Below are 15,047 nucleotides of genomic sequence, written 5' to 3' on the forward strand. Positions count from 1 at the left end.
CTTTTCTTCTTTCTGGGATCAAGTATAGAACATTGCAATAGCGTACTTTCCCAGAAATGTGTTTGACACTCCTAAGCAATTCCTGTCAGGAAATGCAGGAGCAAGTGAGAAAGAAGTTATATAATAGTGGGCGCATTTCTGTCTGCATACAAGCAGGCGTTTTGTGTAAAGATGTCCCGTCAACATTTCAGGTTATGTTGCTGCTTGCTCGGGTTCACACAGAGGCCAGCAGAGGCACCAGAGCACGTTAGGCACGTTTTTGCAGAATACTCCGAGGATGGCATCATGAGCATCGACAACTTGCTCAGGTTCTTGAGGGAGTTTCAGAAGGAGGCCTATGCAACGGGGGAGACAGCCCAAGAAATCATTTATAGCGTCAAGCGTCTCAACCTTAAACAACCTAAGGGCTTGGTCGTCGAGGAGTTTTTTCACTATCTCCTGAGTGATCTCAACACTGCCCTTAATACAGAGGTGAAAAAATCTTGTGTCTGTGCTAAGGACTATCTCGAGTCGTTCTGTTATATTTCACTTTGGTTTCTTCTTGTTTTCAGGTTCACCATGACATGACTGCTCCCTTGGCTCATTACTATATATTCACTGGACATAACTCTTATCTTACTGGAAATCAACTCAGCAGTAAAAGCAGCGTCGTCCCAATAGTAAAGGCACTGCAGAAAGGCGTTAGAGTGATTGAATTGGACCTATGGCCGAATTCAAGAAAAGACGATGTTGATGTCTGTCATGGCGGGTAAAAAAATTTATGCAATTCTTTTCTGTGATTGATACTTTCTGTTTGTGAACACGGTTAGAGAATCAAATAACCGACTCAAACTTGAGCAACAAATGCTGTAAATCCAAGACTTCCTGTTTAACCGAGTCCAAAAGTGATTGTTTTTTTCTTCTGTAAACTGCAGGACCTTGACATCTCCGGTTAAACTAATAAAGTGTTTGAAGGCCATCAAGAGCAATGCATTTGTTGCTTCGAAATATCCTCTTATAATAACGTTTGAAGATCACCTTACTCCCGCTCTTCAAGCTAAAGTTGCAGGGGTAATTAAAACTTTTTAGATCCAACTTACAGATCCTCGTTTGCTTGGTGAGTGGAGAACATTAGAACATTTCATCTTTAAAATAAGCACTGGTGCTGTGGTGGATGCAGATGGTGAAAAGAACTTTCGGAGACATGCTGTTTTGCCCGGAATCAGAGATGTATGAGTTTCCTTCACCAGAATCTCTGAAGGAAAGAATTATGATTTCAACGAAGCCTCCAAAGGAATATGCAGAACACGGGAGAGCAAATAATGAACGATTTCCCAGACCTTCTAAAGATGAAGCTCCATTCAGTCACGGGGTCTACTCGAGTTCTTTTTCATATCTTTCATTCATAACCAATTCTCAGCTTTAGACAGGTTTTTCCCGGATACTTGAGCATACTCTCTCTTGCAGGCTCAAGCAGATTCAGAGGAGGAAGGTGTTGATGACGATGAAGATGGGGCGAGTGAGATTCCTGAATACAAAAGTTTGATTGCAATCCATGCTGGTAAGCTGAAGGGCAGTATCAGAAATTTGCCCAGCCACGATGGCAAAGTTACTCGTCTCAGCATGAGTGAAGAAACACTCGAACTTGCTACTAAGAAACACGGGAAGGAACTTATCCAGTAATCATCTGTTCCCTACATTATTCATGCCATTTAAAGTGCATAGATTTTGTCACATTTATCTGCACTTCAGGTTCACACAACGCAACTTGCTGAGAGTGTTTCCCAAGGGCACACGCATTACCTCATCGAACTATAATCCTTTCGTTGGATGGATGCACGGAGCTCAGATGGTTGCATTTAACATGCAGGTCGGAGGTTTGCAGTCTGCTCCTCGTAAAATAACAAAACACCATACGTGTTAGGATCGAGATTCTAAGTTCTAACCCCTCCCCTTCTTTCAAATAGGGATATGCAAAGTATCTGTGGATTATGCAAGGGATGTTCAGGGCTAATGGCTGCTGTGGTTATGTGAAAAAACCGAGTTTTCTGTTAAATGATGGGTACTATGATGAAGTTTTTGATCCTTTGGCCTTGCCAGTAAAAACAACTTTGAAGGTTAACATATATATGGGAGAGGGGTGGCGCCAAGACTTCCATTTCAGACATTTCGATTATCTTTCACCCCCCGACTTCTATGTCAAGGTAAGCTAATCTATATATGGATGGAAATTCTTCATGTTTTTTTTTTGAATACTATTGACTCTGTTACAATGTAGTATCTGTTCATACATACTTTCTCAACCTACTCAAAACTATTGTTAATGCAAAAACATCAGATGCTAAAACTTAAAGAAAATCTCGGTTCTGTTGTGCAGATCAGCATTGTAGGAGTGGCTTCTGATCATACAGAATCGGAGAGAACTCAAGTGGTAGAAGATCAATGGATACCATCGTGGAATGGCGAGGAGTTTGTGTTCCCGCTACGCGTGCCTGAGCTGGCACTGCTTCGGGTTGAGGTTAAAGATTATGACCCAACAGGAGAGAATGAATTTGGAGGTCAGACATGCCTGCCAGTATCAGAGCTGAAAACCGGGTTTAGATCTGTTCCACTGTATGATCATAGAGGTGATAAGTACAGATCTGTCAAACTCCTTATGGGTTTCGAGTTTATTTGATAATTGATATGTTATCTTGATTGTTGTCCCCATTAAACCACAGAGATCCAGCTGTTTCATGGTTATTTTATGGTACTTGAATCTTAGTTTTTCACAAGAAAAAAGATTCTGATCACATGCACCAACAAGTCAACAACCACCTTAAATCTTGTCTGATATGTTTTTTCTGCTACAAGGTTTTGACAATTGGCTTATCATGAGCAGCATCATTGCTACATTTCTGCAATTCTTATATCACATTATTAGAATACAGATTACTGTTGTTAAATCACTGGGAATAACCCTTCAGGGTTAAAAGAAAAAAATTATGCCGAGAATATGAAAGAAGAATGAATCCGACCCACGGGGGCAGTTGGAAAGCGGCCTACTAATGTAACTGTAAGGCCTGTCCCCGAGTAAGAGGCAAACTCTGCGGGGATGACCTGATTGAAGCCGGATTAGGTTTCTTTAATGCATTACTAGATATGCTTTCTCCAAGTTAGCCACAATGTCACTTATGGATGGTCTATCTCTACCCTCTAAGCTCACACAGTGCATGGCAGTGTAAGCCAACAGCTCGACTGACTCGACCTCGTTCTCTTTTGGCAATCCTACCCTTTCGTCCAATATGCTCGCGATTTCCCCGGCTGATATCATAGGCCTTATGTGCTCAACAATGCCTGTAGGGCCTAATTCTTCATGTCTGAACACTGCTTTCTTCCCTGACAGGAGCTCTAGTAACACGACTCCAAAGCCATAAACGTCGCTCTTTGCTGTTAAGATGTTGAGGACGTAGTACTCGGGATCTATGTATCCAACGGTTCCAACTGCCTTTCCAGACATGGAGTCCTCAGAGTCTGCACTAATGAGTGACAGACCGAAATCTGATACTTTTGCTGTCATATTCTCGTCGAGAAGTATGTTTGAGGACTTGATGTCTCGGTGGATTATAGGCGGGACAGCATAGTTGTGCAGATACTCGATTCCCCTAGCAGCATCCAGCGCGACTTTGATTCTGGTTTTCCAAGAATTCAACCTCTCGCTACCCTTCCCGGGATTTTCCTTGGCGTGCAGATGATCATACAGGGAGCCATTGCTCATGAACTCGTAAACCAGAAGCCTCTCCTCATCCTCTTCACAAAACCCCACCAGCTCCACCAAATGCCTGTGGTGAAGGCGCGATAACAGCATGATTTCTGAGCGAAACGCGCTTTCTTTCTCCTGGAACTTCTTCTTCTTCTTCCTGGAAACACTCTCTCCCCTTTTGATGGCCACTTCACAGCCATTCCCAAGCCTCCCTCTATAAACACTTCCAAAGCTCCCACTGCCAATCTTGTTTTCCATGGCGAAATTGCTAGTGGCTGCAGCTAGCTCTGACACTGAAAATCTCATCTTCTCTGCTATCTCAGCATGCTTTAAGCTCGACGATTCGTTCACCTGAATTGAAGACGATGACCTCAAACAGCTCGCATTCTCAACTATCCCGGGCTGCCTAGAGCTCTCCATTGTGCTCGAAACCCCCCTCCATGTGCAATAGGCTAAAGCACATAGCCCTGCAAAGGCTCCTAATGATCCGAATATTACAAACCCCCAAAAACGCCTAATCTGAGCTTTTGAAGATGAAGAAACTGGATGCAGACCTTGTGGTTTCGGGCCTGAATGTGGCAAAAGTGATGGAAATGGAAGCTCAACATCACAGGATTTGCAGATATTTCCAGAACCAGCACAGATGGAATCAGAATTAGGGTATAGGCCACAAGAACACGTCGTTTGGATGCACGGTCCAGGGATGATTGTTGGTAAGGGAACAACATTCCCTTTAGGCCAACCAGGCCCCCAACAAATGACAGAAAGGTTTTTGGTTGTCAATCCACAAGCAAAATCCAGGCCAGAAACTATGGACTCAAAAGAAACATTCTTCACTGCACTGTCCAGAAACTGAAGCCTTTCTGAGCCCCCTCCCCAGCACAAAACCAACCCATTGTTCCTGAGAATCCCACAGCTATGATTGGCACCCAACGCGAGATCTGAAAACGCGAAAGGATAATGAGAAGGAACGTCCAGCTCCCCACCACCGCCATTTCTCCCTTTACACACCAAACTTCCATTTTTAGTCATTCCACAGGCATGAAACTCACCAGCTGCTAACCTTTCCATTTTGGCATTGCCAAATTGCCTTTGGAGCTCAGCTGCAATTTCGCTCGTCCCCCAGCACAACACACTGCTGTTGCTCTTCAGAATCCCACACGAAAACCCTCCCCCCGAAGTGATTGTCTCGAACTTCTGCTCAACCTCAGACTTCTTGAACCTCCAGCATGATGCTAAACCGGTAGGCTCCTCAATCGCACAGACATGGGAATTCCCCACAGTTAGTCCCCTTAAACGTTTTTCCCTGCTATAGTAAAGCCTCTTGGCTAGAAATTCGTTCGTTTCCCAACACAGAAGGACCGAACCACCTGAATTTAGGCCACAGAAGAACCCAAGACCCCCTGATATAGACTCATAGGAGATATAAGGCTCAACGCGAAAAATTTGCCCATTCTTGTAGCATCGAATGCCCTGTCTAACCTCGCCCGCAGAAATGCCACACACAACTGCTGAGTTTGCAGCATAGCTGACTGCAATGGTGGAGGCAGCGCCATAGCCAATGGCAGGCCCGGGAAGAGAAATGAGAACGACGAGGTAGAAGAAAGGTAACACCCTCATATGAACAGATTGATCAGCACTATGGGGTAAAAATTTGATCTTTTCTTGATCTTCATAGCAATGGGAATCTGGGAATTGAATGAAAGACAAGATGTAAAGAAAGCATAAATGGGACCATTCTGATCTACACTAAAACATTCCCATCTTTCTACTAATAAGAAAGTTCTGTTTTCTGCAACCAATAAAACAATTCTTGCTGATGCAGAAACATTCTACCAGACATCATAAGAACCAACCTAAGTATAAAGTGGAGTCAGAATTCTGAAACTTAAAAGCAAGGCTATGGAGGAATGGCACCTGCCTTCAGTCCAAGCAAGAAACCCAACAACTTGTAATGTATATTATGGCTGCACATGATATTACTGTCCATGTCTCCATCATACTACTCATAAACCTAGGCTTGTAAACATGTTTTCTGATTATTTTATGGAGATTTTTAAATCTGGGGTAAGTAAGCCAATGTGGAGTAAAGGATATGGTGACTACTAAGTTGACATGAATCATCTTATTTTCTTTGATTTACGGAAAAATTGTAGTTGTTACAGGGCGAAGCCCGCCTTGTGACCCTAGCTGACAAAGGAGACTGCCTTGTAACCTTAGCCGGCAAAGGACTGCCTTGTAACCTTAGCTGACAAAGGACCGCCTTGTAGCCCTAACCGGCAATGGACTGCCTTGGGACCTAGCAGGCAAAGGACCACAAGCTGATAAATTATCTAATTTATGTGCTTATAGCTAACTGGCTCAAACGAAGTCAAAAGACTGATCCCATAGAAAGTTAAATTTGGAACATTGTGATTATCGAGTTACCTGTCAGACCAATTTGACTGGAATTGTCGCAATCATCATATTTTCTTATTATGTTGTACAAAATGCCTGATATGATATTGTTGACAATTGATCATTCACTTCACTATGATTGTTGGTATTATTTATGAATATTAAATGGGTGAGTCGGCAAGCAGCTGGACAGCATCACACTTCATTCGACACATTTAAGGTAATAACATGAGCCCAGATTATCGTTACCGCTCATCTATCCAACAACAAAAAGGAATCATGTGAAGTCTTAGTATTCATGCTCGTGAGTGGTTGGTGCTTGGGAATCAGGCCAGCTTCTTAAAGAAGATGTTTTTTTCGAAAGAAAATGTTATTTCTACTAAATTTAATATGTTTAGTTACACAAAACGTACGTGGTCACGCCAGACTAATGTTGTCCGCGAAAAAAGGGTGTATTACACGCCATTTTAGGGGTTGAATACGCGGGCTAGACGGTTACCGTCAACATTTTATTGCTAACTAATCTGCACATTAATTTCTCTATGAATATTTTTGACGCACACAAAATTATTGATAACTTTCAAACTGAATTCTTATATTTGGGAATCATGTCCGGTTTCTTAAAGAATATGATATTTGAACTAAATTTGATATGATTTGTAATATGTTAGGGTGACGAGAAAAACTCATAATCACTATCCGAGGGTGTGTACTGAGCAAACCTCGAAAGGATGTATTGCACGTCATCTGTTGGATTGAATACACAGGCTAGACTACTCACCGTCCACATTTATCGCTAACCAACCTACACATTAATTTCTCTATGAATACTTTTGACTCACACAAGATTATAGATAACCTTCAAATCGAATTCTTATATTCGGGAATCATGTCCGATTTCTTAAAGAATAATGATATTTGAACTAAATTTCATATGATTTGTAATATGTTAGGGTTATTTATAGTCACTATTTGACGGTTTGCACCGAGTAAATCTTGCCCGTTTTTGTATAATAGTTCACAAACTATAAAAGAGAAGTAAGTTGCAATAAAAAAAATTCAGTAAAATGTGAATCCATCACCCCTTATAACCTCATCCATAACGTCTAACTAGTCGCTTTCAAAGTACACATTCTTTATCACCTTGAAAAATTATAATACTCCACACAAAATTACTAATAAGTCGAATTCATATATTTGGTAATCTCCAAATTCTTGGAAACTCGAGATTGCATAGGAATGCATTTCATTATTGTGTACCTTTTTACCCCTTGTATCCTCTTATGGGTAAGCCCATGACACATCTTCCATATATGTGTTCCATGAATAATTTTTGGTTTGTAGTTTCATTTAATTTCCTTTTCATATTTTGTTTGTCCTAAACGACAACATTGGAATAACAATATACTATCCGCAAATGTTATATTATGGACCACGCTCCCCCATGCTCATGGTGGACATTCTACGTCCAGTTAACATATTATGTGTTTTCAACTTACAACTTATGTATATGTTACAATTAATATATTAAAGAGCTTCAGTTTATTTTCAGGTACATAACATGTTAAAACTATATATACATAATATGAATGTTGTTTTTTACCATGATTCATAATTTAAGGTGGATCTTAGTCCACAATATACTGTGTACTAGTCGATAATGGATCAATCATTATTATGTGAACCATGGTCCACACACAGTTGTGTGAACCTATACTAATAAATAATGTATATTTAGTATAAAAATAATGTACTTTTAGTATATTAAAATTGTACATTGTGTTTAAGGGATGTACATTATTTGTGTACTGAATATACATTATATTGTATAATATACATTATTACATTCAGTACATAAATAATGTACATTTAACAGTTGTTATGCCATGGACTCGGGTCCACCTTATAATGTGAACTCGAATCCATGTTCACAATTTCATAACTCCATGTTCAGAATTTCATAACTCCATGTTCACAATTTCATAATTTCATATTCACAATTTCATAGCTCTACGTTCACAATTTCATAGCTCTACATTCACAATTTCATAATTCTATGTTCGCAAATTTATAACTCTATGTTCACAATTTCATAACTCTATGTTCAACAGTATCAAAACTCTATGTTCAACAGTATAACACAATTTTTGAATCTGTATAACAAAATTGTGAATATTGAGTAATGTAATTTTGTATATTGAGATCTAAAATTATGAACATAGATCCAGGTCTACCCTGCAAGGTGGACCTGAGTCCATAGCATAATTTGTCATGAGAACATTGCGCTGAAGTCTTGGTTTTTTTGAACCTTAACTTTATTTTGTTGTAGTTGGGCCTTTATGGACCACGCAACGTATTCTTTCAAGAATTGGGCTATTAAGACAACAAATGGGTTTCAGAAATATGGGCCCAAACCCTTTCTGGCCCATTTTAAAGAAATATTAGCATGAGCCCAATTTGATAGGTTTTGTTTGGTAGACAACTATAAAACTTTTATGTGAAAAGTGTAGACAAATTCTAACCATTGAGTTAGTAGATTTAATGGTGGAAAAATAAAGAAAAAGAAAATGAGGATATGATCAATTTCATAAAACTTACAAATTTTCAAGTGAAATTTTGCAATATTTATGAAATTGACTCTGTCCTTTTTTTTCCTCTTATTTTATAGTTATTGATTATCTTAGATTGACGAATTAGATTAGTAAACACTTTTTATGGAAAATCTAGTTCTTATTTGATCATATATATATATATGTGTGTGTGTGTGTATGTATTACAAGATCAATGGCAAGATATAGATCCCAAATTTACGGTTGATTTTCATAATTTAAGGAACGTGCAAAGCATTAATAACTAACTAAGGGCAAATCTACTGGGGAGTTCAATAACTAATCTTGAAAATATGTTGCACAACTCACCATAATGAACGAGTTGCACAAAATACAATAACGGGTTGCACAAGACACAACAACGGATTGCACACACCACAACGAGTTGCACAACCAACACAAACAAACACACACTCCCCAACAAGTTCAATAGACCAGTTGCACAACCAACGAGTCTATTAAATAGGTTAATATCTCTTGTGATCCTTCAACCAATGGGATGAGGAATAAATAAAATCAAAAAATGAATGTACAAGATAAGTCCAAAGTTCTCACATTAGGTATATATATATATATATATATATGCGTTCAGGTGAGAACTCTTGCCCAGGAGAGAAATAAGAACCATTTACAGCCGTCTACGTGTACAAATAAACGAATTAGATGTAATTTTAAAGAAACGGCGCGCGGTGACATTTTCGTAAATAATTCTAGCTTTAGTGTCAGTAATTAAATATGTTATAAGTGCACGTAGCTAATACACATTTGAAAGTAAAAAATTAAAAATGCAAGTAAAATCACTTACGAGTGTAAGTAATTTACCTTGTTAACACTCGTGCACTTAATTATAACGTCAGGTGCAATTAGTTATAACATTAAGTGCACTTCGTATTGATGCTCAATATACATTTTACTTGCACTTGTAATACAATTTACTTGCACTTAGGTTCACTATATGAAACTGCTACTTGCAATTGTAGTACATTTTACTTGCACTTATAATACATTTTACTTGCACTTCAATGCTCAATTATTTATGAAAATGTCTCCATATTTTTTTTTTAAATCAGTGTTTCTGATATGTTAGATCTAGGGACACGTAAACAGATGACATGCGTTCTCAGCTCTTTCTTAGGTGAGTGGTTCGCACCTGAACGCACTCATATATATATTATTAAAAAAAATATGAAATCATATAGTTCAATAGTCTGTCCATGTTCATTTCACTATGCTTGACTGTGATGGCCATTAATAGTAATAATATCTCATTGTGGTCACGTGTCAAATGCTTGCTTAAATGACTAGATTGGCATCATTTTATTTTATTAAAAAATAAATAAAATTCTTGCTTACTATTGATAAAGATGGCAAGCTAGAGAATAATTCAATGGAAAAGGACTGATGAAATTGATTACACAAAAGGACCATTTTGACATTTTGTACTGCTTGCTCATAGTGTATTTTGGGAACTGTTTGCCATGACTATGTGGGTACTGGGTAGTAGGTCGTGGTGCCTAGGTTTTGGAGACAGTATATTTTGTTCTTAATCGAGACTAATTATGTAATTACGACAACTATAATAACTTGTTTTAATATATTGGAGTAATTAAGTTTATAAAGACTTTTCTCGAATAGGAAAGTATGGCATGTATAAGCTTATAGAGTTACTAGTATATGAATTCAATGCATATTAAATAATCATTAATTGGGTATTGTACTTTGGTAGAAGAGGATTGGCTTCCAAGTTCCAAATCTTACTAAATAGGACATTATAGAATGCTAAGGATGCTTGTAAAGTCTTGTGGGAATTTAATGGCTAATTGAGGCTTTGATGTTGTGGTGTACAGGAACTTTTAAAGGTGAGTGTTTTTACGACGGAGATATATTTTACATAACTGTTTAAAATGATTTAATTTTTCTTATATTATGCGTGGTATTTTATTTTTTCTTATTTCCATTGCAGTGTTATCTAGTTTAGAATCAGTGGCTTATTAAATTCTTTGAATCTCAAGAATCTTGTTAAGATAACACTAATATCATGTTGAGACTATTAGCAAAAGTGATTAATTAGCTAATCAAATCTAATTTATCCGTTAGATCTAAACAGATTGACAGATGCGATGAGTTTCCAATCTTTTCCTGAGCATGTGGTACTCACTTGATACGTCTTATACTCTTTATATATATATATATATATATATATATATATATATATATATATATATATATATAAAATAGCATATTCTCTTTTATAGTACCGAAGGTAATATGTACAGTGTATATAGAAACCATCCACTTGCCAAATACAGCAGTGGAGTACAGTAGGGTATATATACTTTTCCTAAAAAAATGAAAGATGAAGAAGATATTGGGATTTGGGAATTACCATTAAAGTAATACTATATAATTTCTTTTTCTTTTTCTTCATTTTTATATTTCATCAACACAAAATATTTTGATTGATTAAGAAAAAAGGTCATAATCATTTTTATTCATTTTTTAAGTTTCGGAGCTCATTACTTCACCTAAAAACTTGTTGGAGAAAGTTAATCGTATGATGTCTCAATTAGTCTTAATCACAATGTTTCAAGTTTAAAAATTCATGAGAATTGTTAATTGACCTTATTAGTTTAATTTGATTAGTTATCATGGGACTCATATAATGAAAATATCCAATTTTTATTTGTCACATCATGGAGTAAAAGTGAAAAACAGAATTTAAAAGCACACGTAGTAAAATTTCTTATTAAATTAAACAATTAAAACATGTCAAATCATAAAGAGTAAAAAATGAAAGTAGAAATTAAGAGTATAAAATATTTTCATTCATTTGGCTTTCCATGTTATTATTGTATGGGAGACCTGATATGACATTTCCGTAGATACCAGCTGCCCACTTGATTGTGGAATCCTTCTTGTAAGTCGTAACCACCACACCACAAATTTTATTTATTTATTTTTTTTTTCAAACTTTTGCACAAAAACAGCACAATATATCATCCATCAAACTCCCTACCTAAATTTAACCTTTTACTTTAATTTTCTCCTAGGCTGTAGTGAGAATATGTTACAGTAATTATGATTCTGATTTCTGAGGTTTTGTTCAAACCTCAGAGGACCCCCTTTTTGTACTTCGCTGCACCTGCCTGCAAGCATTGCACATTATTACCGTCCTCCACTCTCATTGTTCATCTCCCCAAAAAGCAAAAAAATAACCTTAAAACCAAGATTCTCACTTTGTGAGTTTGTTGGGCCACATCCTCTTATGTAAAGTTCTATGTTAATTATTTCACTGCTTTTTTACTGGTTGTTAATGAATGTTAGGCCATTGAGTGGATAACTGCATGATTTATACACTTTTATATCATTTTTTAGGTTTATATTGTGTGTTTGTTCTTGTTTTTAATGTGTTAAGTTATCAATTTTACATGTTTTGGTCGTGTTTTGAGGCGAATATGTGTTTTTTTTTATTATTTGAAACATTGGATAATTTATGGAGTTAAGGAATGATCAAAACACTCATTGATGGTCTAAAATTGTTGTTTTGAATTTTTGATCATAGGAACAAACCAATGCAGAACTAAAGTAAAAGTACACACCATTGTAATTCCTGTCCAAAATTATTTATGCATAGTATTTTGATCATAATTCAATGTAGGAATATTCATTTGGAATAAATACAACCACATTAGAAAGTCAACTCAAAGGGTTGCAACTATTATGAGGCCACAATGGCTGATTCTAAAGTTAAGGGTTAACAAATAGCTTCGAAGTTAAAACTATAACATATATTTTCCTCTACATACAACGATACTATTTCTCCTCCTTGTGAGAACTTCTCATAAAATTGCCGTATGGTTTTAGAAACTTCCAAATCTTATTGTCCAAGGTTGGTTCGTGTTCTATAAATGCAATTTTAATATCCCACTAGCGAAGAACTGTAGAGGGTGAACATCTCAACACTTCCCCTTTCATGACCGGAGTGATCAAGAACCAAACCACACGTTGAGGGTATTGAGACTATTGCTAAATGCTGAATTGCAGGGTTAATCTAGTCGGATTTCACAAGGAAGCGTAATTGCCTGATTATTGTGCTCGAGACATAGCTTATCAGCATATAACAAGAAAGGAAAAGGAAATAGTAAGGCTTCATTAGGCCTATGGATTAGACGGATACGGACGATTCGAATATTCTAATTCCTATCTGGTAATCCAATTGGGTATCGGATTAAGAATTTGGAATCCGACCATTCAATATTTGCATATTAAACCCATTTGGTTCTCTATTTTAGATACCGAATTAGCTAATTAGGAATTCGGGTTTCATTCAGATATTTTAAAAATAATTTTAAAAGATTACATGGAAATTGACAAACAATTCAAAATACAGTACAATTTACAAATTGTCAATCACTCAATCTAGTCAAAATAATTAAGCAGATACTAACTTAAATTTACAAAACTAAACTTACAAAGTTACATATATTACAAGTTCTAATTACAATAGTTAAATAGTTCACAAATCAGAATTTAACTAACTATAATTGTTAAAGAGTTCTTAAATAGACTCAGGATTTAGAAAGTTAAGATACTCATAACAAATCTACTCTTCTTCATGTTAAAATCAAAAGTGAAATACATTAAATATTATGCAAGTAAAAACTGTAAAATAGTAAAAATATAAGTTAATATCTATTTCTAGTTCAACAATTAAGCTCAGGATGCATTTTTTCCATATCAAGTCAGGATGTAGGCAAACTGCTGCATGTGTTATGATAGTAGCACTAAATCACATTAGCAACATACCAACTCCATTCCATTTATTTAAAAAAAGGTGGAAGCATCATCATAGCCAATAAACACACAAATTAATAACTTATTAAACAAATTAAGGCATTAAGATATGATATAAGAGAGCAAGGGAGAGTGATATACTATACCAGAATTCCAAAAAAGCAAAGGTTTGAGTATTTAATTTCTTACTAGAATTTCATAAACCATATAGGTGTTAAATTAGACATCAATTGTCATCAAGTCCTCAAAGGCAACAACATTTTCAAAAGAGAAAATTGCCAAGCTACTTAGAAGTATTTAGGGCCAATCAACATTGCCATTGTGCATTTGTGCCTCAAGCCCCTCAACATATTCTCCAAGGACCAAAACAAACATAAGATAAAGGAAAAATGAATAACACTATAATAAAATAGGAATGTTAATGAAAATATAAAATATATTACATAAATTGTTGGCAACATTGTTAGTAGAGTAGAAGCAGCTCCAGTTGGCAAATCTGTAAAACACAAAAGATAAAAATACATCATTTAACTAATAAAATCAATGAAAATTTTTAATAAAAAAATGTGCGTCTGGAAGGAACCAATTAACTTAACCTTAAGCATGAAAATGGCGCATCTTAAGTGCACAAACCACGCATCTTAAGCACACAAACAAAGCACCTTAAGAACACAAACCACTCGCTTAAAGTTTTAAAATGGCGTACCTAAATATTATAACTGATACACCTTAAAAGGAAAACCCCGCACCTAAAGCTTTAAACCGACATACCTTAAGTTTCAACAACTGACACACATTAAGCACAAAAACCACGCATCTTAAGAAGAAAAACCACACACCTTAAGAAGTAAAAACAACGCACCTAAAAGTTTAGATCGACGCACCTTAAGTTTCAACAAATATACACATTAAGTTCTCACTGAAAAACTAACGCACCTTAAACACAGAAATCGTGCACCTATAGAAGAAAAACCACGTACCTTAACTACGCACCTTAAGTTTGGCTAACATGGAAAATGACCAAATTGTCACTGCATTTTTTTTTTTTAATCATTGTTAATCTTGGATGTTGATTTGACAAGATCAATGGCTCTTATCTCACCCCACGTCGCACCTGAGCACACCATCTGCACCTGAGCACACCATATATAATTTCGGATATTTGGTCGGGTTGGATATCAATTATCCAACCCCACTCAATTTTAAATAAACCGAATGAACCGTCGATCCGGTTCAGTTTTGTTGCGTTGGATTCAGATACCTTCTCTGTGGCTATGTCGGGTTGCGGGTTGGGCGGGTAATGTAGATGCCTAGGCTTCATGGATGATTAGTCCCTAAGTATTCTTTTTTTTTTTTTTCTTTTTTTGTTGTGTTTTGTTGTAATTTGAGATGTTTACTTTGAACCTTCGTAATTTATTGCCATCCAGAGTGACTAATTTTCTTTACAAAATTTGAATACTTGTAATTTTTATGCGTATGAAAATAATATTGTAGTTGCAGTTTTCCGGTAAATTTAAGGTAGGAAA

At 36.4% G+C, this 15,047-nt stretch overlaps 2 protein-coding genes across 2 annotated transcripts; one reads left to right on the top strand and one right to left on the bottom strand.

Annotated features, from left to right (window-relative positions):
• Positions 1–57: 57 nt before the first annotated feature.
• LOC116005113 (phosphoinositide phospholipase C 2-like) lies at positions 58–2,853 on the top strand. The gene is made up of 8 exons (XM_031245356.1): positions 58–471; positions 552–748; positions 915–1,050; positions 1,160–1,351; positions 1,447–1,658; positions 1,732–1,849; positions 1,947–2,183; positions 2,357–2,853. Exons 1-8 carry the CDS (start codon positions 172–174, stop codon positions 2,654–2,656), a joined length of 1,692 nt encoding a protein of 563 aa, XP_031101216.1. The 5' UTR covers positions 58–171; the 3' UTR covers positions 2,657–2,853.
• LOC116005112 (putative serine/threonine-protein kinase-like protein CCR3) lies at positions 2,801–5,668 on the bottom strand. The gene has a single exon (XM_031245354.1). It carries the CDS (start codon positions 5,339–5,341, stop codon positions 3,104–3,106), a length of 2,238 nt encoding a protein of 745 aa, XP_031101214.1. The 5' UTR covers positions 5,342–5,668; the 3' UTR covers positions 2,801–3,103.
• Between the last annotated feature and the right edge of the window lie 9,379 nt (positions 5,669–15,047).

Source organism: Ipomoea triloba, chromosome 14, assembly GCF_003576645.1.
Source record: "Ipomoea triloba cultivar NCNSP0323 chromosome 14, ASM357664v1".
Classification (NCBI taxonomy): domain Eukaryota; kingdom Viridiplantae; phylum Streptophyta; class Magnoliopsida; order Solanales; family Convolvulaceae; genus Ipomoea; species Ipomoea triloba.